Source organism: Ictalurus punctatus, chromosome 10, assembly GCF_001660625.3.
Source record: "Ictalurus punctatus breed USDA103 chromosome 10, Coco_2.0, whole genome shotgun sequence".
NCBI lineage: Eukaryota > Metazoa > Chordata > Actinopteri > Siluriformes > Ictaluridae > Ictalurus > Ictalurus punctatus.
In genome coordinates this window covers 10,024,722-10,051,795 of record NC_030425.2, presented here as the reverse complement: position 1 = coordinate 10,051,795, position 27,074 = coordinate 10,024,722, and the positions used below count along the sequence as shown (strand labels likewise).

The 27,074-nt window shown below is 37.1% G+C and overlaps 1 protein-coding gene across 6 annotated transcripts; it reads left to right on the top strand.

Moving 5' to 3' along the window:
- The first annotated feature begins 2,424 nt into the window (after positions 1-2,424).
- si:ch211-247n2.1 (calcium-activated potassium channel subunit beta-2) lies at positions 2,425-27,074 on the top strand. 6 transcript variants are annotated; one of them, XM_017478772.3, is made up of 7 exons: positions 2,475-2,527; positions 14,684-14,988; positions 21,730-21,825; positions 22,729-22,899; positions 23,780-23,975; positions 24,970-25,250; positions 25,352-27,066. In XM_017478772.3, the coding sequence occupies exons 2-7, from the start codon at positions 14,924-14,926 to the stop codon at positions 25,434-25,436; spliced, it is 894 nt and encodes a 297-aa protein (XP_017334261.1). In that variant the 5' UTR covers positions 2,475-2,527; positions 14,684-14,923; the 3' UTR covers positions 25,437-27,066. The 6 variants fall into 6 exon arrangements, with proteins under 6 accessions (XP_017334262.1, XP_017334261.1, XP_047014101.1 ...); XM_047158145.2 differs by lacking the exon at positions 2,475-2,527 and adding an exon at positions 4,213-5,099; XM_017478773.3 differs by lacking the exon at positions 14,684-14,988 and having other exon boundaries at positions 2,425-2,527; positions 25,352-27,068.

Here is a 27,074-nt window from a genome sequence, read left to right as displayed (position 1 = left end):
GCCGGGACAGAGCTAAATAGATTGATCCCGTTTCTCCCTTAACATGGCTCGTTCTCTGTTGGGCTCCGTCTAGAGTCTATTGATTAATGTGTTTGACAAAAGACACATTTTAGCCCCGCATAGAATCATTATCTATAGTGTAGAATGTTTTGCTGCTTTCGAAGTACCGCACCATTTGAACAATCAAGCTATGTGATTAATCATTGACTCTCTTGGGCACTCGACATAATTACTATGTGATTCACACTAAGTAAATGTTTAATAGTAGGAGCAGGTTAAAACATGCCCTTATATGATGAAAAAAAAAAACAACAAGACAAAAGGGTGCTTGCCCTTGAATGATTCTGGGACAATGCGATGCTTGCACATTCATAGCAATTTTTATGATATATATGATTTATATGAAAAAGTAATATTAAGGGGCCAACATTGCATTAATATCGTTAATCACATTATCATTCAAAAGATATCAAACCACATTCTTACATTGTTTTCATCAGATTGCTTTCATAGTGCCACAGATCACAAATATACAACACATGATTCAAGTCTAGACAATAGATGGAAACAAATATTCCTGCCATTAGGCAATGTTTTTGATTGTAATACTTAATTGTATCTTGTACAGAGCAAATTCTGCATGCCTAGGCATGAACCGTGTGTCAATTTATATATAATTTTGCAATTTATTTCTGCAAAATTCCTATTCATATACCAATGTGTACATTTCCATTTTGCTGGTAATTTCTTTCAATAACCGTGTATCGCTCAAACAAAAGGACACCCTGAATCAATGTAATGTCTGTGGTTTCTTCTGAAATAGAAGGCCAAACCCAAGGGAACATTGCTCAAGAAAAGGAGAGTGAATGGGTGTGTGTGTGTGTGTGTGTGTGTGTGTGTGTGTGTGCACGCAAGAGAGAGAGAGATAGAGAGGTAAACAAGGTCTACGGATGTGTTTCTATGGAAACAGAGACACCAAATGGCAGCTTGCATAAACACAGCCTGCATAGTGAATAAGGAGGGGTTGAGAGTACAAACATGGTATTTCAAAGAACGAATGATGAATGAACAAATGAATGAATGAATGGCACACCACTGTGGACTAATCTCTGGCCATAAATATTCAAAGCATTTGCTCCAATATGCCGTCTATTATACAGGACATGTGAAATAACGTTATGTTCTTTTCTGAATAATTGTGGGACCATATGATCTAGTTTTTTTTTATAAATGGATTTACTGTTGCTTTGAAGAAATTATATAAATTCATATGAATTATATAATTATAACATAAAATCTTAACAAGACCACATGTGAGCATGCTGTGTTAAACTGCAGGTTATTTACCTTCCAATGGAAAGTTTCTGAATATCTCAATACTTACACCTAGTGGCAGGAAGTGGCCATGAGTCTAAACATTAATGAACCATGTGGCCCATTGTGGGAGTATTAATATTACTCAAGTTAAGCTGCCAAGCACACCAAGCATCTGAAACCTCGAGCAATGTTTACACATCTGAAATGTAGTCATAACATTCCTAATTTAGACTGTATTTCAATTCTAAACTATTCAGGCACATGCATGTGTACAGTTTAGTGGGTATGTAATTATGCATTGTGTTTATCTGTTTATCTAGTATTACATTTACAATTTCTCATTTACAGAGTATTGTCTCTCTTGTCTGTTTATCTGTGCTGGATTCATTCCATTTCAATAAACTTACTGTGCTGTGTATGTATCCTGAAGATTTCTGAATATATTATATGTAATTTTTGTGACTAAAGTTCATAAACTTTAGTCTTTGTCAAGGATAACTTCAGTGAAATTAAGTAGATCTTAAGTGGATATTGTCTTTAAGATAAAGTGCTATTATATAATGATTTTTTTCACATTTTTTCACATTTGGTTTAGTTTTTAGTTATATTTAAGTGTCCTTTTGGGGGAGCTTTAATGTTTTTCCCTTTTTTTTTATTCATTCATTAATTTCCAGTAACCACTTTATCCTATCCATGGCAGCATTTTTTACATTTATTTATTAGGTTGTTTGTTTGTTTATGTATTTATTTCGGATGAGTTTGAGGTTTGTACCTAAGCTCCGTTACTGTCTTTGCAAAGTTTGTAAAGTGTCCATATGAGTTTCATCTGGTTTCTCCAGTTTCCTCCTACCTCCAAAAAACATTCCCCTGGGATTAGGGGACATTCCTTGGATAGGCTGGATAGTCACGACTACTGAATGAGTGATTGACTGAAGGAATGGTTAGATGGATTTTTGAAAAATGTATTTGGTTTTAAGTTTGTTTTATTAATGGAACACTGAATAAATACACATTGGGTAACATTGTTAGTTTCTCTCATAGTTCAGACTACAAACTTCCTGTGCTAGTAGAACATAAACACTGGCACTTCCTTCCGCTAATTCCTCCTTTCCTCCTCTGGACAATTACAAAAAAGCAGCAAGAGCCAAAAACACAAACAGGGCACCATGCTCCATGAGAGACATGTGAAAAGATCTGTGAGAAGAGACGGGTAAGGTGTTTTTTTTCCTCTATCTCTTTGTCTAATCTCTGTCCTTTTGAACCCCTGTCATGGGTTTCACATTAGTTTGATTTCAGATGATCTTTATCAGGTACTTCCTGTGTCAATTTCTGCCCAGCTTGAAACTACACTGAAACCTTTTTTCTGATGTTTTCTTTGATTGGGGTAGTAATGTGTTGTGTGGTTATATGTTACATAGTAATGAGTGTACACGTGAAAAAATATAACCGCAATCCTACAGAGACCTGAGTAGATTCATTTAAACCCTAATTCATTTAGGGTTAGGTTTAAAATATCACAAACTCAAATATTGGGTTCTTCTGTAAGTGGTCTCCAAAAAGCTGAACCTTCAGACATTCCTACAAGCAAAACTTACTGGATTCTTTATTTTTTCTTTTTCTTTTTCTTTCTTTCTTTTTTTTTAAAGAAGACTACAAGGATATTTTCAGCACCATCACAGGTGAATACTTAATTCCACAATTACAGAAGTGGCAATCTGGTCAATTGTAGTTTAATATCTTGTCCTCTAGATGGCAGATATATTCTGGAAAAACAAAAAATACTGCCTGACTAGCAGAGTTCAGAAAAGAGTTATCTGAAAAATTTGTCATAGTTAGCTCAGATGAGGACAAGCTGCTCATATAAAGGTAACACAGTGTCTATAATGTGAAATAATTCTATTACACTCCATCCAGGTGTTTTTTCCCCCTGTGTTTGTCTCAATAGTGTGCCTGAAGTACGCTGGTCAGGGCCGAATATTAATGTGGCTAAGGTGGAAAAGTAAGTGTTACTAAAAAGAAACATCTGGAGGAAAATTTTGCAACTAATTAGGTTAATTGGCACCAGGTCAGTAACATGATTGGGTATAAAAAGAGTATCTTAAAGAGGCAGAGTCTCTCAGAAGTAAAGATGGGATGGAATTTGGATGGAAGCATATGTTGCTCTACAATCTGTATATACCTTTCAACATTGATGTTGCCTTTCCATATGTGCAAGCTGCCTTGTCCATAGGCACTAATGCACCCCCATACCATCAGAGATGCAGGCTTTTGAACTGAACACTGATAAAAAGCCAGATGGTCCCTCTCCTCTTTAGTCCTCTTTAGTTTAAAGGTCGTGGCGTCCAAGGTTTCCAAAAAGAATTTAAAATTTCGATTTGTCTGACCACAGAACAGTTTTCCACTTCGTCTCAGTCCATTTTAAATGAGCTTTGACCCAGAGAAGATGACAGTGTTTCTGGATCATGTTCACATATGGCTTCTTCTTTGCATGATAGAGCTTTAACCAGCATTTGTGGATGGCATGGCGAACTGTTTACAGACAGTGAGTTCTGGAGGTGTTTCTGAGCCCAAGCAGTGATTTCCATTACAGAATCCTGCCTGTTTTTAATGCAGTGCCGCCTGAGCACCCGAAGATCACGGGCATGCAATATTGATTTTCACCCTTTTCCCTTGCACACAGACATTTCTCCAGATTCTCAGAATCTTTTGATGATATTATATACTGTAGATAATGAGATATTCACAATTTTACATTGAGGAATATTATTCTGAAATTGTTCCACAAATTGTAGAAGCTGTTTTTCGCAAATTGGTGAACCTCTGCCTATCTTTATTTCTGAAAGACTCTACCTCTCTAAGATACTCTTTTTATACCCAATCATGTTACTGACCTGTTGCAAATTAACCTCCAGCTGTTTCTTTTTAGTAACACTTACTTTTCCAGCCTTTTGTTGCCCTGTACCAACTTTATTGAGATGTGTTGCGACCATCAAATTCAAAATTACCATATTTTTTTTCTTAAAATGGTACATTTCCTCAGTTTAAACATTTGATATGGTTTCTATGTTCTATTGTGAATAACATATGGGTTTATGAGATTTACAAATCATTGCATTCTGTTCTCATTTACATTTTACACATTGTCCCAACTTGTTTGGAATTGGGGTTGTAATTTAAAGTCTGGTTAATCGTTATTCACAGTCCAAACTGGCAAAAGTATGTGAACCCTTGTATATAATAACTGGTAATACCTCTTTTGTAGCCACAACCTCCTCCAAACATTTCCTGATCAGACTTGCATAAGACCATTCCTCCCTACAAACACAGGAAACTTGAGCTTTTAGGCCTCTGTGGTTGAATAAAACAAAAACAAACTTAAATGTACAATGCTTTGCATAAGTATTCAGATACTTGAACCTTTCCAAATTTTGCAGTGTGACCTGGAACTGAAATGGACATAATTTGGATTATTGTGCTAAAGAATAAAAAAAAAATACACATACTCTATGCACACAGTTAACCCAACAGTACCAAGTACCATGTGCTTTTGTCCTCACAAACACATGATGCATGCATACCCTCACAGTAGCTGGCTAATTTTAAGTCTGGGAGTGAGTCTATTGTGCTTGTCACTCCTATTGCACTACATGCTATGTGAAAAGTTTTGTGCATGTAGGCTTGCATCCAGCATTAGCACAACCAAGTGACTAACTGTGACTCTCAGAAACTGGTTAAACTAATACACCCTACAGAAACTGCTAAACTGCTGATGACACTTGGAGGTAGGACAAAGTTCATTGGCATGGAAGTACTGAAACAGCAAACTAATAACAAAAACAAATGATGTCCTGAAATGTTCCTTATATGTCACAACAAGTAATCTGCCCTGTTAGACTACTCGAAAGCTTGAGGTGGCTCTTGCGCTTTTATAATGACATGGTAGTGATGCTGATATTTCATTTGTTAATTGATGTAAAACACTCAATTTATTGTGTCGTAAGTTTGCAAAGAATGGAAATTTCATTTGTGAAATACGTTAGCATGATGGCACCGAGTGTTTTTCTTTAGTTTTTTGAGTATTACGTGGAATAAAGCTTATGTACATTCTTACAGTCACGGGTTGCAAAGCTTTAGTGAAATAAAAAATATTTTTAAATTCATGATGTTTCATTATCACATTTCGTATTTTATTGGCTTTTTTGTTTTTCTTAGATTTCTTAAACTGAAGCTGGTAATTCATTTTGTACTTAGGCAGTGACGTGTGTGTGCTGGGTTGGTGCGAGTGTTTGAATAAACTTTGTCAGGAAAAAAAAACCTAGCCCTGAGATAAAGTTGTTACACTCCATTTAAACTGTACATTTAAGTCTCTATTTATCAAGCTTCACAGCATTTTTAATGATCACTCTAGTTTCCTCATTCAGCTTGTGTAACATTTAGTATAGCCATGATTGACTGATCCACTCATTTAATTTTATAGTTTACTTGGGGAGATTTAAAGAGAATTCAGGTTTAAAATTAGAGAACATTATACTAAGGGCAAATGGCTTTACTGACCAGGAAGACATCCATTCCAGTCTTTGTGTGTATTTCTCTCCATTCACATGAATATCTCCAGGACTTCCTTATATTGCCTGTCTACCTTGACCTTTAGTCCTGTTCCAGCTATGTTATCTGACCTTCAGGTTGATCAGCAGGATCCCACCCACCCAGCACTTCTGCTTGCTTCTAATTTTAGCACTATTACACTGTGAATCATGCCAGTGTGAAGCACATTGACATCCCATTACCACCTAAAACACCAGGCAGACTGTTGAGCTCTAAATGATGTGTATGTTAAATACTCTATGAGTGTGCTATAATGTTGTAGATAACATATACTTTTTATGATCCCTGCAAAGACTAGTGGATTGTGTAGGACTCTTCTGGTAATTGTAAGAATGGCAGCTATTTATCCTGCTATTTATCTCTCCTTTGTCCTTGGCTATATAATTAGAAACTCTTGGATTTGAGACCCATCCAGTTGCTGCTCAACTATATCAAGCAATTCCATTGTACTAAACGCTATATGTTTCTCATTCCATGCCTGCGCTACAATAAGGCTGATCAGTCCCTAAGACTAAGACAAAACAGAAGGCAGATTTCTGCAGGACATAAGGTTTCATACAGGACTTTGGCTACAGTCATATTACAAGCTTGATGTAGGACAAATCCATTTTTCTAAACGTGACACATCTGATATTTTGTGGCTAAATTCTGAAAACTAGCCAAAGGTGATGATAAATCAGGTTCTCACCAAAATTCAGTTTTTCTGCCAGCAATATATTTTCGCATTTCTACTTAAAAACAAAAACATAAATATTGCCTGCAAAAATCACACTGTGTATGGAGCCAGTCTAAAAATACAGCAGTAAATGCAGTCAATTTGCCAAAAATGCAACAAGCCTTGCTAGAAAAGTGTGTTTTTCTCACAATTTGATAATATGAAGGGTTTTCCCAGGCAGGCACACATATGTGGTTAAGACACATAAGAATACATTGTCATTTTTATTATATTTTAGTAACTTTACTCTGTGTGCACATCCACACATTTCTTGGCAAAGAAGTGGCAGCAACAGCTGAAAGCATCTGCCTTTTCCATTATTATTTCCCTACTAGTGAGTGGATGAGCTTTCAGCCGGCCTTTAGAGCACACAATGTTCTGATGTTATGATACTATTTTATTTTATAGCTACGGCAATAATAGATTGTCTCACAAATATGCCATTTATTATTTTTCATAATTTATGTGGATCATGCATGTGACATTATTTAACTGGATATTGAAAGGCAGAGGTTTGCTAACAGACATTAGCTGTCAAGGCAGAAAGGTCTGATCCAAGCAAGAAAAATATCTAAATGGGAGGGCATGTAATGTGAATGTAACTCTTGTTTACCTCCATTTCGCCCTCACAGTTCTGTGCATTGTGCAAATGGGCATTTGAAGTGGCACCTGAGGACAAACAGGCCTGATTACACTACATGAAATCTAAACCTCTCACAATTGAGGGCATTATGCTCTTCATCCTGGTTTACTGTGGCCTTCTGATGTCCTCTGCATGCTTGAGATGAGAAGAGCAGCATTGAGGAACTGAGCATGTACTCACAGGATAAGCAAATTAGCACATTTTATTAATAGATTTTCTGTGTGGCAAGGAATGTGTATTATTTACATCCAAAAAGACTATTAAAAATGCTGAGATCTATCATCTTCATGCATCATACACCAAAGGGATTTAGATTGCTTATCGTGCACAGGGTCACGGGCTTTTAATCCATTAAAGGGAACTTGGGACACAAGACGGGGGACACCCTGGACGGGGTGCCAACCCATCGCAGGGCACAATCGCACACACACTCACACGTTTGTAAACATATTATTATTATTTTTATATATGGTGGCTTAGACCAGTGGTGTTAATCTAGTTCCAGTTCGTATGTGTTAAGATTTTGCTGATACCGGACTCAAAATTCAATTCTTGTCACCCTCTCAGTACCGAGCTCAGGAAGAAGTCACACAGACACAGAGTGTAGTGAAAGCTTCTTAGTTTAATGCTGAAATAGGCAGAGTATATATACAGAAAAATAGGAAGGAAGAGGGTGGGGGTCTGACAGTTAGATCATTGCTTGACTTAACTAGGAATAGAAAGCTTTAGCTTGTTCAGAACAGGGACAATAGGCAACTTCTGGGTAATCAGATAAGAAGGTGTAGTGCTTGGGAAGGTTGGGGTGATAAAAGCACACATACGTAAGGAGAGGAAAATGACCATATATGTACATCTCTCCTCCTGTACAAGCTACCATGGGGAACAAAAAGAGAGAGAGAGAAGGTAAAGGGAGAACATGCCACAAGTTATGAGGGACTTATCAGTATGACAATTTTGACAATAGACATTGCAACAAAGGAATTTTACAGAAATCTGGATGTAGATTTAGGTCCCTTATGAGCAAGCCAGGGGCGACAGTGGCAAGAAAAAAACCTTAAGAGGAACCAGACTCAAAAAGGGAACCTATCTTCTTCTCCATCATTGAACACTTGATAACTTCCACAAAACAGACTTTGAGTTAAAACTGTAATGAATTCAGAAATAACTCTGATGCTCATATTCATAAGTTGCTCATAAGCTCATATGTTCCTGGTTACACAATTGCACCTTTTGACTTTATAGTATACAGTTATAGAAAGCAATTAATGATAATTGCACTATCCGGTGTCACCCAGATGAGGATTGGTTCCCTTCAGTGTTTCTTCCTCATATTGTCTCAGCGAGGTTTTCTTTGCCACTTTCGCCTCTGGTTTGCTCAATAGCGATAAATGTATGAACTTAAAATGTATACATTTCTGCTTTTTGACAATGCCAATTGTTAAATGTGCTATACAAATAAAATTTTATTGAATTCTGGGTTAAACTGAATAGTGTGACAATAAAACATTACAGTATACAGTTGTAGCAGCGTTAAAGTCAAGCAGTGCTAAGTCTGTGTTGAACGGATGTTCAATATATGTATTCACAGCTGATTAACATGCACATAATGAGGATTTAATACCAAAATTGCACACAGACCTCAGACGTAACTACAGACTTAAGTGCTATTCAGTGAATCGCTCATGCAGTGTATCTCAGCTATGCACAATTCTGAACTTAAGTACAAGCGAAAGCTGTATTAATTCCAGCTCCACTGTGTGATTGTTTGCTGTAACCATAATACTGTATATCATGCGTCAATGTATGTTTTGGGCTGTAAATACAATAAAAGACCAATATTAAATGCATACAGACACTATTAAATAATCCTTATCCTTTAAACCACAGAAACGTCTGAACGTAAGTTGCCTTCTCTCAATACTATTGTGAATAAGAATCCTTGATTATTGAAGCAAGGGTGACAAGTTAAACTGTTTTGGGGAACTGCAATCTTTTGGGTATCTATGTGGGACCATCCACAGTACCATCAGTTGAGTTACAAGTGCAGAAAGCTCCAAGCAGAAGCAGAGCATCAGGGTGAGTCTGGCTGGGCAAGAGGGAGAGAGGAGCCACAGCATAAAAAGCGTGTCAGGAGCTGGCACCAGCCTAGCTTAAACAGTATTCACTTCCATGAGAATTTGGCCCCAAGTCAAATCTAACTGATAACCCTGATTTAGGCCATGTAGCTCACACTGGAAATGCATATGTCGGAACATCTGTCCTCTATACCTGTGAGGAATTAGTGGGGTTAATGGCATCATAAGGTGCTTATAGTTTGTATACAGTTGCAATCAAAATTATTCAACCCCCATTGAAAGTCAGATTTATTGTCAAACTTTACAGACTTTCAGCTGTTTGCAATGAACAAATCAAACAAAAGCAATTGAAATAGTTCAACACAACGAATGCTTCAAGTGGTTTCCCCAAATTCAACTGAAAATACAACTTATAATGATTTCTCCAGTTTCAAAATTTTCAACCCCCTGAATAGAATCCCTCACAACAGCACAAATATGCAAAACAGGTGTTGTCTCAAGGGCTTCATTAGTTGCACCAGGTGTGTTTGAGCTGGAACACATGAAATACCTGAACTGGCTAAGGAATACATGAAATACCTGGACGGGGCAGAAAAAGGAAGCTATCAATGGCTGCAACCAGATTTCTGAGAAGGCAGGTTGTGAAAAACCCTCGAGTGACTGCAGCAAGACTTGGTGGCAACAGGCACTGAGGTTTCAGTGAGCACAGTAAGGCACGTACTAAACGCAGAAGGTTTACATGCCAGAACTCCAAGACGTACACCACTACTGACCCAAAAGCACAAGAAAAGTCAACTCAAAATCATATAAGCCACAGAAGTTTTGAGATTCTGTTCTGTGGAGCACTGAAACAAAACTGGAACTTTTCGGCATGATGGATCAGCAGTATGTCTGGAGAAAGAAGAATGAAGAAAGAACACTCTATCCACAGTCAACCATGGTGGTGGCTCAGTGATGCTCTGGGGCTGCTTTGCATCCTCTGGCACTGGACACCTGCAGCATGTGGAAGGCAAGATGGATTCATTGAAGTATCAGGAAATCCTAGGAGAAAACGTCATGCTGTCTGTGAGGAAGCTGAAGCTTGGGCGTCATTTAACCTTCCAACAGGACAATGATCCCAAGCATACCTCAAATTCCACCAAGGCTTAGCCGCAGAAGAATTCCTGGAAGATTCTACAGGGCCATCACAGTCACCTGACTTGAACCCCATAGAAAATCTCTGGTGGGATTTGAAGAAGGCGGTTGCACCACGCAAATCCAAGAATATTACTGAACTGGAGGCTCATTGCTCGGCATCTCGTTTGCAGCAGGTCATAATAGCAAAAGGGTGCTCTACCAAGTACTAAAAATGCTTGCCATGAAGGGGTTTAATAGTTCTGAAACTGGAGAAATCATTATAAGTTGCATTTTCAGTTGAATTTGAGGAAATCACTTGAACTATTTCAATTGTTTTTGTTTGATTTGTTCATTGCAAACAGCTGAAACTCTGTAAATTTTGACAATAAACCTGTTTTGCAATGGGGTTGAATAATTTAGCAACTGTAGGGGTTTTTTTTTCTTATAAAATTTAAGGAAGTCCCTATCTTATAACCTCTTTATTGTTGTTGTTATCTGTATCTTTGTGCACTATTAGGCCCTTGTGTGAGTAGCTGGACAGTGTTATATAGTTAGCTATTCTTGAGTGTGTATCAGACCTAAATGACATGGTATTTGTCATTCAAGTATGATTATGTAGTAAAATAAAGAATCTGTTTAGGGATAACCATGTTCAGGCAGCAGATGTATTTGCATCAGACGTGTGAGATATAGGTTAAGGAACCCTCCTCCCAAGTATTATAGCCATGGGACCGATTGTATTATATTGTCTTACTGTAGTCCTGGTTGCATTCAAATCATTGCAACAGCCCGGAAAGGGTAGAAATGTAAGATAAAATATTTGTGATCATGCAGAAGCAGGATAAGTAGGAGAACAACCAAAACAGGGAGATAAGATCATATAAAGGAAGTGAAAAGGCTCCAGGTTCAAAACCAGGTGTGCTGAGTGTGGAGCGCCAAATAGGTCAGAACCACTAAGATGTGATCAAATCTAAATAATTTGTACACTGTATTGAGTTCCCATGTTGTAATCATTACCATCATATGCTATGCTTCCTCAAATAAAGGCCCACTGATAAATTGAAGGTGATGATGTGTTTGACATTGGAGCATTCCAATGGAACATAAAAAGCCAAAGCATGCAAGTAAAATTTTCCATTTGACCTTCCCAACCTGTAGCCATACCAGTGCTGACAAGCCAGTGTTTTGAGTTATATCAGGAAGTCCATGTGAATCAATGATATATTCCCGTCCCAAGGTTAGCTCTCTATGACACCTGCCATACTGTGACTTTATGTCCAGCATTTCATTTAACAGGGTAAACAGACATTCATCCAAAGTAATATATACACTTGTTTTTTATTTATCTTGGTTTAAGTCATGAAATAGCATTTACTATGACTTAATTCATATCACAGTCAGCAAAATTTATGTATGGCTTATTAGAAAAAATATTATGAAGTGTGTGTGTGTGTGTGTGTGTTAGAGAGCATGATTGAGAGAGATAGAGAGAGAGAGAGAGAGAGAGAGAGAGAGAGAGAGAGAGAGAGAGAGAGAGAGAGAGAGAGAGAGAGCACAGGTTAACCCTACCAAAACAACTATTCCCAAGGTCCATGATGCCATTTAATAGAGTTCAATTCAGAGTAAGGGCCTGTTAGAGTGGATTCTCTGGTGCCAGTTGCAGCATTCAGGGCCACTGGCCTAGAGCAGTTCTGTCACAGATAGCAAATGAATGATGGCTCAGTACTAGCTCACACTTAACCACTTTCATCTGGCTTTCATTCCATCATGGAATGATTGCTATGAATTCAAGTGAATCTGGATAGTAGAACACTATCTCATCCTTGGTCTTAGGCATGATATGGACAACTTATAGCTGAGTCTCTTTGAGTTTCTTTCAACTCAAATTTGATTAATTAGTATAGCTTGTTAAATTTGTCCCAATTTTGACCCAGATTTCAATATATAAAATATATTTCGCCATAATAAATTTATCATAAAATTGTCTGCCATCTCTGGTGGATTTTTAGACTAGGGATATAACTGAATATGAATGCATTATATATTACATACAGTGCTATGAAAAAGTATTTCTTCTGTTTTAAATCTTCAAATGAAATACAACATAAAATAATAGGCAACTTGAGTACCTATCACCAATGTGAAAAACTAATTGTCCCATTAAAATTAAAATTGGTTTGTGCTACTTTTAGCAGCAATAACTGCAACCAAACGCTTCCAATAACTGGAGATCAGTCTTTCACTAGGACTAGGACTTACTCCTTTGTTTTGGATCATTGTCTTGCATAATCCATTTGCACTTGAGTTTCAACTTACGGACTCCTTTAGGATTTTCTGGTAGAGAGCAGAAATCATGTTTCCCTCATTTATTGCATGTTACCCAGGCCCTGAAGTAGCAAAGCATCCCCACACCATCACACTTCCACCACCATGCTTGAGTGTAGTTATGATGGGTTTTTTTTTTTTTTTGGCTTATGCCAGATGTAACGGGATGTAAGGTGTGTTTTGCCATAATTCAGATGCGCCTTAATGTTCTTCTGGGTTAGCAGTGGTTTTCGCCTCAATATTCTTCCATGGGTGCCATTTTTGCCCAGTTTATTTCTAAGATAAGATAAGATAATTATTAATCCCCAGATGGAGAAATTTGTGTATAGTGGAGTCATGAACCGTGACCTTTACTGATGCAATTGAGGCCTGTAGGTCCTTTGATGGTGTTTTTGGCTCGTTTGTGACTTGCTGGATGAATTGTTGCTGTGCTCTTAGAGCAATTTTGGAAGGTCAGTCAAAATTAGGTTCATTACTGTGCTGAGGTTTTTTTCCATTTGGAGAAAATGGCTCTCACAGTGGTTCTTTGGAGTCCCAGAGCCTTTGAAATAGCTTTATAACCCTTTGTAAAGTACTATTTATTGAACTTATCGATTTGATTGAACAGGGTTTGCAGTAATCAGGCCTGGTTGTGTCTAGTCCAGCTGAACCCCATTATGAACGTAGTTTCATAGATTTGGGGAATTAGTAACTATGGGGGCAAATACATTTTCACACAGGCCCAGGTGGTAATGAATAGCTTTTTTGCTGCAATAAATAACATTATCATATAAAAACTGTATTTTGTGTTTACTCAGGTTGCTTTTGTTTTATCTTAGATTTTGCTTTCATTTCTGGAACAACTTAGTATGAGATATATACAAAAACAGAAGAAATCAGAAATCAGGCAGATACTTTTTCACAGCACTGTAAATACATAAAAAAATAAATAATAATAATAATAAAAACCCTTCCAGTTTAGGTCATACCCACTTTGGGGTTTAAATATGAATGCAGATATGGACATTTGGAGCTATAAGAAGATACCGATACAGATCGTGGAATTATGTATAACCCCTGGTAAATGCTACATTCCTAGAAAAACAGTTCCTACAGTGGATTTTCCTCCTAGAATCACTTTTAAAAGCTGGAACCATTAACCATCCAAAGAACACTTCGAGAAACATTTTTGGCAAGAGGGCCCAAAACAATGCAGTTTCCTGCTTTTCCTTACCAGGTAGGAAAGGTACAGTAGGTGAAGTGCATTATACATATATTGTAGCTCTTTAGTTAAGGTTCCACACTAGTGAATGGAAGGTTATGAGTTTGAATTCCACAACTGTTCATCAACTCAAATGATGGCAAGTTATGCCATTGCAAGCAATTCCAAGCTGAAAAGTTTTAGTTATTTCTCTGGATTGGAATCTGCCACGGTTGCTGTTGTTTAGAGCCTGGGCTACGATGTTCATGTGGCAATCAGGTTTTTTTTAATGATTTTTTTTTTCATGCATTGGTCATTTGTTTGATTGCTCAGTCACAAACACAGGTAATGAATGGGGCACTTTTGTAGGCAAGTTCTGATTACACCAATCAGCCATGACTGTATCCATCATAAAAAGCTTTTTGAAATCAGTGAAATGATTAGCAATCTGCAGTCTGGAATAGGTAACATTTAATGAGATGGAGTATTCATTTTAAAATGTCTTTAAAAACATTTTGTTGTTTTTATATTTCACTTTGCCAAGCACAGCTGCAAAACTATAATCATATATTGTAATGTAGTAACCTTAGTACATCTCATAATGCAAGACTTTTTGGCAGCATGGCATGTGCTTCAGAGCAGACTCTATTCTATCACTGTTGTTGTTGTGGTTTAAAACTTACTACCCTACTGTTGGTCTGCCTCAGAATGACTTGGACCTAGATGAGGAAGATTAAGAGCCTGCTGAGTGGATTCCCAACCAGTAGCTGGACTGGAAAAACCAACTGCTGTCAAGAGCCCTCCCCTCCTGCCCACAAAACAATATTGACAAATGTGTGTGGGGCGCTTGTCCCAGGAGTGGTATGTCAGTCTTTTACTGCCAGTTAGTCTGGCCCTGCTAAATAATCTGTTGACAGAAGCCTGACCATGCCTAAAGCACTGGAGTAATGGCTGCTTCTTACTGCGACTGCACCTCATCCTATACCTGCCAGAGACAACTATATGAATGCAGGTATTTAAATTTGCAACCCTAATGACTCGTGATTCTTGATAAAGAATGATATATTGTTCAGACAGCTGTACTGTAGGAGGAAATTTGCTCAGACTGCTCCATTTAGCGGGCTGCTCTCTCAGTGTAGAGCAAATATTAGCCACCAGACAGCTGGCAGCAATGTTTTCTTTAAGAGTATGATGTTGAAAAAATCACTGACAGTGTTAACGAATCCTCAGTTAGTGATCTGCAAGACAAGAACAGCACAAGGTCTTATTTATTCAGCTTTTACAGGACTATATTAATATTGCATGGACAGTTCTCAGTGTCAGTATCAGTGATGTTATATGGATTTTATTGCCTGTAAGTGGGGTATTAATCAAACAGCAGTTTTGGCTAGAGCTTCAATATTTAAGACTGATGTTCTTTTAAAATACATTTAACTTAAACCAAAATCTGAAAGGATGAATGGTGTTTTATTTTTCTTTAGAGTATACAGTGCCCTAAAGGTATGCTCTTTAAGGCTTTAAATTGTTTACTCAGTCCATATGCAAGTTATTCAGCTTTGTAATTTTAAGAAGTAAGGTAAAGTCTTGCATTCCTCACGATGCACTGTAACTATTTAATACTGCATAGTAGCTACTGAAGAGCAGGTTCTAAATCACAATACTGTCTGAGACCAGTTCTTTTACTGATACTTTAGTAAAAGAATAATTATTTAATAAATACTTCAGCCTTTAATAATGGTGCTGATAGGTTTCAGTGATCATTGCTGAAAAATTTGTTATATAGCCCAATGTAACAGTATTTCTTAGTTAATTATACAACTGTATAACCTTTGTGGATTATAAAACTGCTTTTTCAGTAATATGGGTTGTTTGTACTTATTATGGCATTTAAAAAGTAGGTTTTTTTATATAATGAATTGACAGGTAGCAGTTTTTCGACCTCTGGTTAGAATGTTTTTGGCTTTGACAAAATTTACAAGATTGTTAGGATCTTGTGACACTGAACATTTTTCCTTTGGAATTGTGACTGCTTATTCATTCTCCCTAGGCATGTAATTTAGAGGTGAATACTGGTCTGGGAAGAGTAATTTTAGTGTGACGATCTGTGTTTAACTGGGGGTGATTGATGTTAAAATTACATAAAGATCAGAAAGAGGACATCCTGAAAAAAAGACTGTTTGTAGAATCACAACAATCCTGTAGCTTTGCTCCTCCAAAATCACGTCACTGTTTAAAAAATAGCCCCCAGCTGGAGCAAAAAAACACAAAACACACACTGTGTGTGGAATGCAGACTTGCACTGATCTGTTTGCACTGAGCTTTTAACAGTGCCAGTGAACTTGATTATTATTCTTAATGGGTTCTACACAGATATCTTTATTTATCATTATACATCACAGTAACACTTAAATAGGGTCATATTAAAAAAGGGCTCCTCAAAATCTCAAAACCAGCCAAATTTAAAAAAAAAAAAATGCTTTAGTTGCCTGTCCTCCCTTTCACCATTTGACTGACCTTGTCACAATTTTATTGCAAATCAGAGTAACTGGTTGTAAAATACATTTGAGGCATGCCTCTGTTCATTTTTCTAAAGGACTACAATGTAAAAGGCATATTGACCTTCTCCAGACAAATGTCATGACTTTTAGGACATTGATCCAATGTCCAGCATCAACAAACTACCTTCACATAGCTCGGTGCATTACATTATCATCAATGTCATCTGTGTCATCAATGACATAATAAGAATTATGGAAGACAAACTATTACACACACATTTAAAGACACATAGGCAGCTAGTCCTGCTAGCCAATTATACCAGCCACCCCTGAATATCTCTTGATAAATGTTCTGTCACTGCCAGTACTTTGATCATTGTGTTTTGGTGTGTTACTGCAGATACCCTGAGGAAAACATATTATTGATTGATAAAGTTCACTATAAAATAATGAGCATCAATAGCATCAATGCTGACCTCAAAACTAACCTTTAATGATAATAGGCTGCAGGATCTAAAATCTGCCATTATAAATTATTATAAATTTTGTTTCAAAAAACCTCTATTAGAAGGTAAAACATGAATAAAATTTGGCACAACTACTACAGACTAAGCCTTTTGCAAAGTTGATTTGTGTTACTTGACTTAAACTAAACAGAGAATGTGTGGGTGAGCAGGAAAGGAGAGTAAACAATCAAGGACAGAGAGAGCTAGGAAGAAAGGTTTCAGTGGTAGGAAGTGTGTACAGAGTGTTTCATTAGGGTTTTTTTTCCAGCACTCACTGTTGGAACAGATTGGGCAAACACACACCGAACCAGTAATCACGAGCAAGTACAGTATATTCAGGCAGACTGAGCTTGAAATACAAATAATAAAAGCACAAAGAGCAGGTGACTAAGAAATAAAGTTTCCACGTGAAACAGAAAACGAGATAATAGATAAACAAACGTGTATGGATTGGTGAGGGGGATACGAAAAAAGAAAAGTGTGATACAAGTAAGCTTAAATGGATAAAAAGTGCATGAACTTATAAAAATAAGTATATGCTGATGCTTGTCTCACATTCAACTATTGGATAAAAACAATTTATGTGATGGTGACAAATTTATAGACAGCTAAACAAAGTATCTAACATTGAAAAAAAGAAAGAAAGAAAGAAAATGTTAAAGGATAATGATCACACATAAATACACAAAATGTCAACTGATAACATACAGTATCTACACAGTTGGAGTAAATGCATATTATTCTATCTGTCTTTAATATTTTGGATAAACTGTTTTTGTCTGAGATATAAAACATATAGGGCTTGAATATATTTTGTAACCAAGTCAGCTACTTTAGCATTTATCATCTCCATAATTCTGTTTCATTAAGAGGAACAGAAGGTGTCTCAGTGTGGAACCTTCAGATCTCAGATCAGTTTGGTTTGCATAGTGGCCTCTTTTGTTTATCCACCTGCATTTGCATCAGCAGCACAGCGGAGAGTGTTTAATATTCCATGCACTTTTATAAGCATGTTTAGATAGCATCCCTTTCTGACCAACAGAGTAGAAATTTTCCATAATGAAATTCTCATTAGATTAATGACCTTAAAATGATCTCATTAAAAGGTAATCACATTTTGCTTGATGAGAATGGTAAATTAATACACAGGGGAAATGTCATTAGAGTTTAAAACAATAATTGAATAGGGAGCGTTTTTGTAAAAATATATTTTGTTGGATCTTTGTTAAACACTTTTATACTTTTAATGAAACACAACCACTTTTAAAGGCCTGGGACTGCCTATGCAGTAAAATCCTTTTTTAAATGTTCTATCAGATTTAATTAATGCATGGCTTGCTGTGTGCTGAGATTTCAGACAGTACTAGGACAAAGATGTCACAGTGCAGGGACATACTGTACTTGTGTTCCATTGGTGAGTATATAGAGTACTAACAGAAGGTTATCAAAATCTGATCAAAGTGGATTCAGTAAGCACAGTGAGAATTTGCTAATTTGAGATGTAATATAACAGAGTAAGAATGCAGCAATATGAAAGTGGTATCTATAATGACTTTCTATTATTTGTGCATAATAAACTCATCAAGTAATTAATATGACACTTCCAGATGTGCTGTACTAAAAACATAATCAATGACAGGTGGTGTGATAACAATCCCAAGTTCATTATTTATCAATAACAGCACGCCATAAAGTATTATATTTTTTCTTACACCACAGCAAATTGCCAGTGTTATGGCAAGACTTTTTGTCCATTTACAGTTATGCTTAATGGTGTGGAACATCCATAAAAACAAGTTAGTTCCTGTTATGACTTACACTGTAGCAGCTATAAACAGTTGGTCCCTCTGTATGCCTTGAAGTTAATAAAACAGGTCATAGACTATTCTGTGGTGGAAAACTAAAAGAACAGCTTTATCTTCTGACTGTTACAAAGCATGACAGTGGAGACTCTTTCCAAAAATGTTAAATAAATGTCTCCTGCTAGAACAATCAATGATTATTATATCAATGATATTTTAAATAGCAACACAGTATTATTAGGCTTGTATTATGTGGAACTTTTACTATAGATATAATAACGTTTGAATGAGTGCATTCATATAAACTTGAATATAAATTGTTTGCCTTGCAACTGTTAGAAATGCTGTTATAGAATATCAATCACCTTCTGACCGATCAGATTTGAGAATTCAAAAGCACTGTGGTATAAACAGTTTTACAGGTAATAAATAGTTGTAGTAGTTAATGAAAGGAAAATGGGATTGTGATGCAGAATGCAGAATCATTCCACAGCATGGTTACATTTATTCCAAAAACAGAAATCATTTTACTTTAACCTCATCAACAATTTTGTAATTTGTAACTCATCAATCCATTGTTGCGATTAGTGTCACAATTTCATGCAAAATTACGCATGTCATCATGTCTTAAATAAATGTTGTGAGCAGGGGATTGTAGAACTAATGAAAATTAAAACATCATTGCTAACGATGCCCAGTGGACACAGTGCAGAATAAAACACTTTATTTTTTATTTCTTCTTCACAGCTTTAACCAGTAGAAACATGGTAAATCAGCGAGTCATAGACACTGCTTAGGGATTCATTTTCTTTCAGAAGTGTAGTTACTGATAGTGTTTCTAGTCCTACTAATTTATCTATTTGGGTGGTAAAATAGAAATTGATGCCATTCACTCCTCAGAGCTTAAGTAGCATGCACTGGTAGCTGCACAGCTTCCACAAACACTTGTGAGCGGAGAGGAGAATAATCAGTTATCATTTTCATGTGTCAGGCCTCCAGAAGGTCACTTTTGCATGTTATTCATCTACATACACATTGACGAATGGTCTCAGCCCTCTTAGGAACACTACATTCTTGTCTACACCACACTTTGTGGGCAACCCAATAGTAATGCACCTGAACAAGCATCCATTTGTCCATAAAATGTCTGCTAGATGTTCATTAATCTCATTTAAAAAAATCCTCACCCGCAAGAATGGTTGTACTATTTTTCTGAACACATCACAGAAATTTATTGCTTAACTTGGATGCTCAAGGGACACCAAAAACTAATAACATGGCATATTTGTTTTCAGGACTTGGTAAATTTGATGATGCATGCCTCCATTTTTAGAAAGGTCCAGATGTTTTGCTAATGCTCTTAATGTCCTCGCTGATAAAATTACAAAACATAATTGCACTCCAAGGTAATTACTGTACAAAGGCATGTAGCATTTGGCTAAACTTTTAAAACACATAATGGTGATTCAGTTCAAACAGAAAATACTGCCACTATTGAGGTGGGCCTCAATTCACCACTAAGCCTACGCTATTGCCCCAGTAATTCACTCAATGCATCACTTACCTCAATCATTCACTTGACCTCCATTTACCACAGTCATCTACTTATTCACTCAACTATTAACCCAATCAATCCCTTAGTCATTCACGTACTCACCCATTCACTCACCTACTCCCTCACCCAGTGCCTCAGTCACTCAGTCGCCCACCACAAACTTCATGTCAATTTCTCATCTGTCCCCACAGTAATTTTCTTATTCACTCAGTAATTAAATCAATTTATTCAGTAATTCTCTTACCCAGACACTCATTTATCCCTCAGTCATTCATTCACCTATTCCCTTGCCCAAATCTTCATTTATCTGTCAGTTATTCATTCAGGCATTTATTTAACCAGTTTCTCATTTATCCCTCAGTCATTGATTCAACCAGTGCCTTACTTAGATCATCATCTATCCCTCAGTCATTCATTCACTCACTTATCCACCCCTTATTTACTCACTCATTTACATTTACATGTCACTAACTCACTTGCTCCCTCAAACACTCACTCACTCACTAACAAGAACAAGTTAAACACAAATGAACTGGCAAATAAAGGGCCATTTAAAATGAACTGAATAAGCTTTCATCTCGACTGTTGTATCCCACCACACACACTTACAAATGGACTTCAAGTGAGGGATCCTTTTTTACCTGCACAGGCATGTGCAGCCAATTACAAAAGACCCAAACACCTGTGTCACCTGTGTATGTGCTATAAAGGCCAATCAGTGACCAGCTACTGGTGACAAGGAAGCTCTGAAGTACTCACAAATCCAACACCCCCCACCCACTGTTCCCTTGTTTGCTTGGTGAGTCAGTAAATGAGGGAGTGTGTGAGGGAGGGAGGTAGTCACTGATGCTATTGGGGATCAGTAACATGGTGGGTGCTCCTCTCCCTGCCCAGTGCTCTGCTCATTATCCACCCATCCTGCTGTTCCCTCACTACCTATGAATAGTCAATAACAAACAAGCAAGCAGGAAATGAGGGAGCAGATGAAGGCGACCCGCCGACTGATGTCAGCTATGTTTGTAGGGAGCTGCTTTATTCAGGTAGACACACTTCACTCCTCCCTGAGGACTATGCCTTGATCGTTTTCTCCTGCTGTGTTCTTCAACTGAAGATCACTTATTTTGTTTCCTGGCTCTTGGAATTTTTTTTGAAACTTTATTGATGAAGACACTTCCCTGATGCCTGGTTTTGCCTGATGCTGGGTTTGATTTCCAACCTCTGTGCATGATGAAGCATCTTAGAATGTTGTGAGTGCTGCTGGTTCTGAGCCCTGACTCAGAGAGAAACACCTTCTTGTGAGAGATTCAAGCTTTTGTCACCTAATAGTGGAAACAGTGCCACGATACAAGACCTGTGCACTCATGGTTGACTAAGAGTGTGTGTGCCCAATAGAATATCCCAGCAGTCCTTGGCGAGTACGTTAGAGAGTGCTGGGAGGATGTTCCTATGGGCTGGAACCAAAGGACCCCAGGGATCAGGAAATGAAAGGTATGATATCTGTTCAATCCAAAACATTTTACTGCTTGCTGTTCACTGTGAGCTATCTTATTTTGGTTCTGTTCTTTAAATTTTTTCTTTGCACATCTATTAGAATCATTACAAATCATCAAGGCAGTTTTTCTTCAGTTACAGTTATTTGTGCAAAATGAATGTTTACTGTTATACAGCACATAATACACTGTTGTTACTATATTACAAAGTTAAATGAGGGCAAAAGAAAAAAAACATTTGGGTTCTCATGCAGGAGGTAATCACTTATCATGTCTATGTTTGTCTCACAAAAATCTCTTTTAAAAAAATGCATTTACAATGCATTTTCATGCATTAAACAAATGGTTGAATTTACCACGGTTAAACTGATTTTGGTTAAATTTACTACCTTACTACCACCAAGATGAAATAATTGTTTAGAGTTATGTGTACCTGTGTGTGAGAGAGTTTATCATTATGTTATCCTAATGTTAACGTTAATCTTAATGTTAATGATAAGAATGTCGTAAATACGCAGAAGTTGTACATAAATATTCCTCTTTTATTTTGCATCACTGATTATTGATGCCCTTTAATCTAGATGGACTTCAATAGAACTCTTTATGCTTGTTTGATCTTTAATGTTAAATCCTGTTAGCATCCATGCAGCTTTGTTAATTGGGCATCAGTTCTATTTTTGTACGGGGATTAGAGGCAAAGTAGTTAACTATTGGTTTTGTGTGTGTGCCCATGCTCAATATATCTTGACCTTAGTATTATAAGGTTCTGTTTGGGTTAAGAATGAATCAGAGAGAACCGATTAATACTAAGGTCATAATATGTCCAATTGTATGGAGCCTGAATGTGTTCTTTTGCCTATAGAAGATGCCATTATTCTTTATGTCTATATCTGATGTTCAGGACCATTTATCAAAAGATCAGAGAATATGACATTCTGGACAAGAGGAAGACAGTGACAGCACTGAAAGCAGGAGAGGACAGAGCTATTCTCCTTGGCCTTAGCATGATCTTCTTTTCTGTCATGATGTACTTTGTCCTGGGCATTACAATGGTGCGGTCATATACAGACAGGTATGACTATTCAGTAGCTTTTAAGGTGTGTATACGTAAATACCTTTATATATACAGCAGTGTTTTAAATTAATCAAAACTGACGATGAATGCAAGAGCAGAAAGAGGCTGTTCTAAGCTCTTACCAAGGAATTCATAGGATTGAAAGTATAATCATGATATTGGACAAGTTACAATTGAAGCAACGATTGGTAGATCTTGACCAATCAGCAATGTGCATATTAGCAATAATGAGACAGTTCTGTTGATTCTGCAAAAATGGTCATATCCCCTTACTAAAAACCGGGATAATGGAAATAGTCAGAAGAGAAGTCTGGAAAAGCCACTGTGAATTCTGAACAACAAAGAAGTACAAACTGTTGATACATCTGTCACAATCATTACAAATAAAAAAAAGAGGATTTCTGTAAAATTAATGACCTAACTAGGAGCAAAATGGTTGGTGATTTCCTTAAAAGTAACTGGATTTGATAGTATTACCTTACAAAGGACATTTAGCAAGGTCTAAATATTAAATATGGGGTATATACATACTATATACGGTGCTACTAAAAAAACATATAGTGACTTTTACTGAAGAAAAAAAAAAAAGAGGTCAGCGAGGATTCTTTGACAGTTTTTAGTGTCCTTGCCTTCCTACAGAAGTCATGTTAGTGAAATACTCTGTTGTGAAATAAAACTTGTTTTTCCCTAAGGAACCCTTTTCGAAGCATGTACACCTCTTATTTTATTGTTGTTGTACCAAATAAATGGCATACTTTCATATGTCCCTGTCTCATATTACATGTGTAGAGCTAGGCAGTGGATAGGATCATACAGAATTAGTAATCCTCTCTTTCTTTGTCCTCTTCTCCCACCCCTTCCCCTCTCTGTCCCTCAGTGTGTGGACTGAGGAATCAAGCTGTACCGTGCTAAATTCAACAATTATTGGGGAGATTAACTGTAGCTACAGCTGTGGTGCAGAGTGCTGGAAGAGTTCCAGATACCCGTGCCTGCAGGTGTACATCAGCCTGAACTCATCAGGCCGAATAATGAGACTGTCCCACAATGAGGAGGCCCAGGAGGCCAATCCTGAGGTATACACAGAACACAAAATACAGAACATAATGGGAACTTTATCCAGAGCTGCTTTTACTTCCTGGAATGTGCTTATGGGAAATGTTTTGTTTTGACTGAGATCATATTGAAGGTCGACATGTTTATCAAAGAAGAATTTATTTATTTAAACAGTCCAATCATATGCAGACGGAGTAGAAACAAACAGGGAAACTTTGGGGTTTGGGCTTGATACAAAAATGCACAATAAAACTCCCTGATGCTGCAAATAGTAAAGTAGGGTATACATAGATATACATAGTAACTAATCAAGGGCTAACACAGAACAGAACACAATAGGGGAAAAGTCCATTTATATTTACATCATTCAGAAAATGCCCTCAGCCAGAGTGACTTATAGAAGTGCTTTGTAGTCTCCAAAAAAACATATCCTGATGGTACTTAAATAGGTCGGAGTCTAAGAATACCGTAAAACCCTGTTAGAGGGAAGTTAGTACAACAAGAAAAAAAACACACATAAATCATGGGATTTGAGGATGTGGGGTGGAGTCAAAACAAAACAAAAACACATGGCATAACAAAAATAAAAGAACAGAGAAACCAAAATAAAAAACAAACAAACAAAAAAGGCATGATGAAAACAGACACCCATCATATATGTTCAAAGTATGGATTATTAATTTGTAAGCAATGCATCAATGCCTATTTAGTTCTAAGTAATTACTTACTTACTGACCATGTTTTTTTGTTTGTTTTTTATTTTCAGTTTCTGTATATGTTCATATGGAATGTTTGTCAGTCTATCTTGTCAAAACATGTGCTGACTGAATGGTCTGACCAAAAATTATTTTAATTAAATCTCAGTTATCACTATAAACATTTATTACTTTTCCATGTTCTGTGAATTGATTGAAAAGTGGTTGCTAAAAACCTACAAGATTCTGAGAATATGGCAATGATTATGTTTCTACTTTCACCAATGGTAATGGTAAAATTTTCTCTCTTTTCTCACAGTGTTTCTTTGTCCCTAAGTGCCGTAAAGACCATGCAATGATGCACACCTTGGTACTGAACATCTCCGAGCGCCTGAAGGTCCAGCAGCAGGTGCGCTGTTACACAGACCCAACAGAGCAGCAGGACAGCGCCATCCTGATGCGCCTCTATGGTCGTTCCGCCATTCTCTCATCACTGCTGTGGCCTACGTGCACATTTGTGATTGGCGTGCTCATTGTTGCCATGGTCAAGCTCACACAATACCTTTCCATCCTCTGTGAGCGGATAAGCCGCATTAAGAGGTGAGCCGGACTGCCATTGAGTCTTGAGATGGATCAATGGAAAGAGAGAGAAAATAGAGTGAAAGAGAGCAACAACTCTGTAACCACTATGTTCCTCGCAGGACTGGTCTCTCTCCTCTTGAATCTGCCTCGCACTCCAGGGAGGGTAGCAAAAAGTGCAGCGGAACCATGCTGGACGGGATTTGAATGGAAAAGGATCCAAAGATGAAAGGTCAAAAGTGGAACGATAGACAGCTTCATTGGCTGAGCCCAGTTTTCTACACCTCTATAAGCAGCACAATCTTTTAAGGAATAGAGAGACTAATGCTCAGTGGTGTTTGATGTGCCTCTGCCCTGCTATACACTTTGCTAATCAATCCATATTGTGGTGACAAGGACAGACATTTGTCTTGGACAATGTCAAGCTTTCAGAGACTGAAATTTATGGTTGAAGCTGTATAGCACAGGTTGGGTCAAGTCCAAATGAATAAAACCTAAGAATCAAAACAAGCGTCGATTATATTCGGTGATTAGCGGAGCCTACATTAAACTTTTCATATCTGGTCTTTTTAATGCCTGGTCTGGCCTGACCTTCGAATTTGCTGACTACCAAAATATCACACACCAAGTACACTGAATATGATTTACTCATTCATGACTCTCTTAAAAAATGACATTTATGAAGGTTCAGCAGGTGCACGGACAAGTTGATAAATTAAGCGTAAATAACACATTAAATGAATAAGCATAAATCTGTAACCAAGTAATAACATTTCTGATTGCGCAACGTGCACTTAGTTACAGTCTCATGTTCTGTTCAGATCTGATCGATGTTCAGTAATTTCCACATGAAAGCAAATTCCACAGCTCTGCTTATTTTCAGAAAATCAATAGCTTAAATTACTGGAGCATCAATAAGACCTAATGGAATCATACTTTGTCCTTGATGACCATTTAAGTCTGTAATTAATTCTTTAATGGGTTCTATAGTCTCTTAGTGGGGAACCAATAAATGTAACACAGATCAATACCAATTTATATCAAGGAACTTCATTAAACTGGTTGTATTCTTAAATGCATTACAGAGGTGTGTACATTAAAACTAGATTTTATTTGTCACCATAAAAGTGCCTGAGAGTTGACTTTATAATGTTCCTAAACTTCAATGATCATGTACATTTCCTTTTGATACTTTGAGGTCTTGTTAAATCTACTCTCGTATATTAAGTGGTGTGTAAACCACATTTATAAAAAAAAATTTTAGGACAAGAACTCAATTTCCTTAAATAAACTAGACTTTTTTCCCTTCTTTTGGATGATACTGTAAATCCTTTGAAGAAATTTCAACATGATTGGATGAACACAGAGGGAAAAAAACAACCTTCTAGGGAATTTGCCAGATAACTACTGAAGACTCATACAGTAAAAAGTCTGTGAGTATCACAAGGACGAATCACCTGATTCGACGGTCCTTGGCAGATACTATAGATGTAAACAATGTAAACACTACAAGTAAAAGATCACCTTTTTAAAAGTACAATCAGCTAACTGCCACTGTGGCATCACAACCATCTGATGGTTTAAATTCTAAGCAACTTCTGTAAGAACAAGCTACACTCCAAACACTCCACTGTCCTCAGCACCCACACATGCAATATAGTAGCTTGCTCTTATTCTTTCTGTTTATGGACGTGACGTAACCACATAAAGACGAATGGTGTCAAACTGACATTTTCCTGTGAAATCCGACCCAACAGCTCAAATTATAAATCATTATTATAAGTTTACCGTTGCGAATCAGGGTAAGGTAAGGAGACAGTTTTGAAGACTGATTTTTTTATGTAC

Coding starts and splice junctions, on each gene's coding strand:
- si:ch211-247n2.1 (XM_017478772.3), top strand. CDS start 14,924: ATGGCTGCTTCTTACTGCGACTGCACCTCATCCTATACCTGCCAGAGA. Junction 22,900..23,779: donor GTGCGGTCATATACAGACAG/GTATGACTATTC, acceptor TCTGTCCCTCAG/TGTGTGGACTGAGGAATCAA. Junction 25,251..25,351: donor CGGATAAGCCGCATTAAGAG/GTGAGCCGGACT, acceptor TGTTCCTCGCAG/GACTGGTCTCTCTCCTCTTG.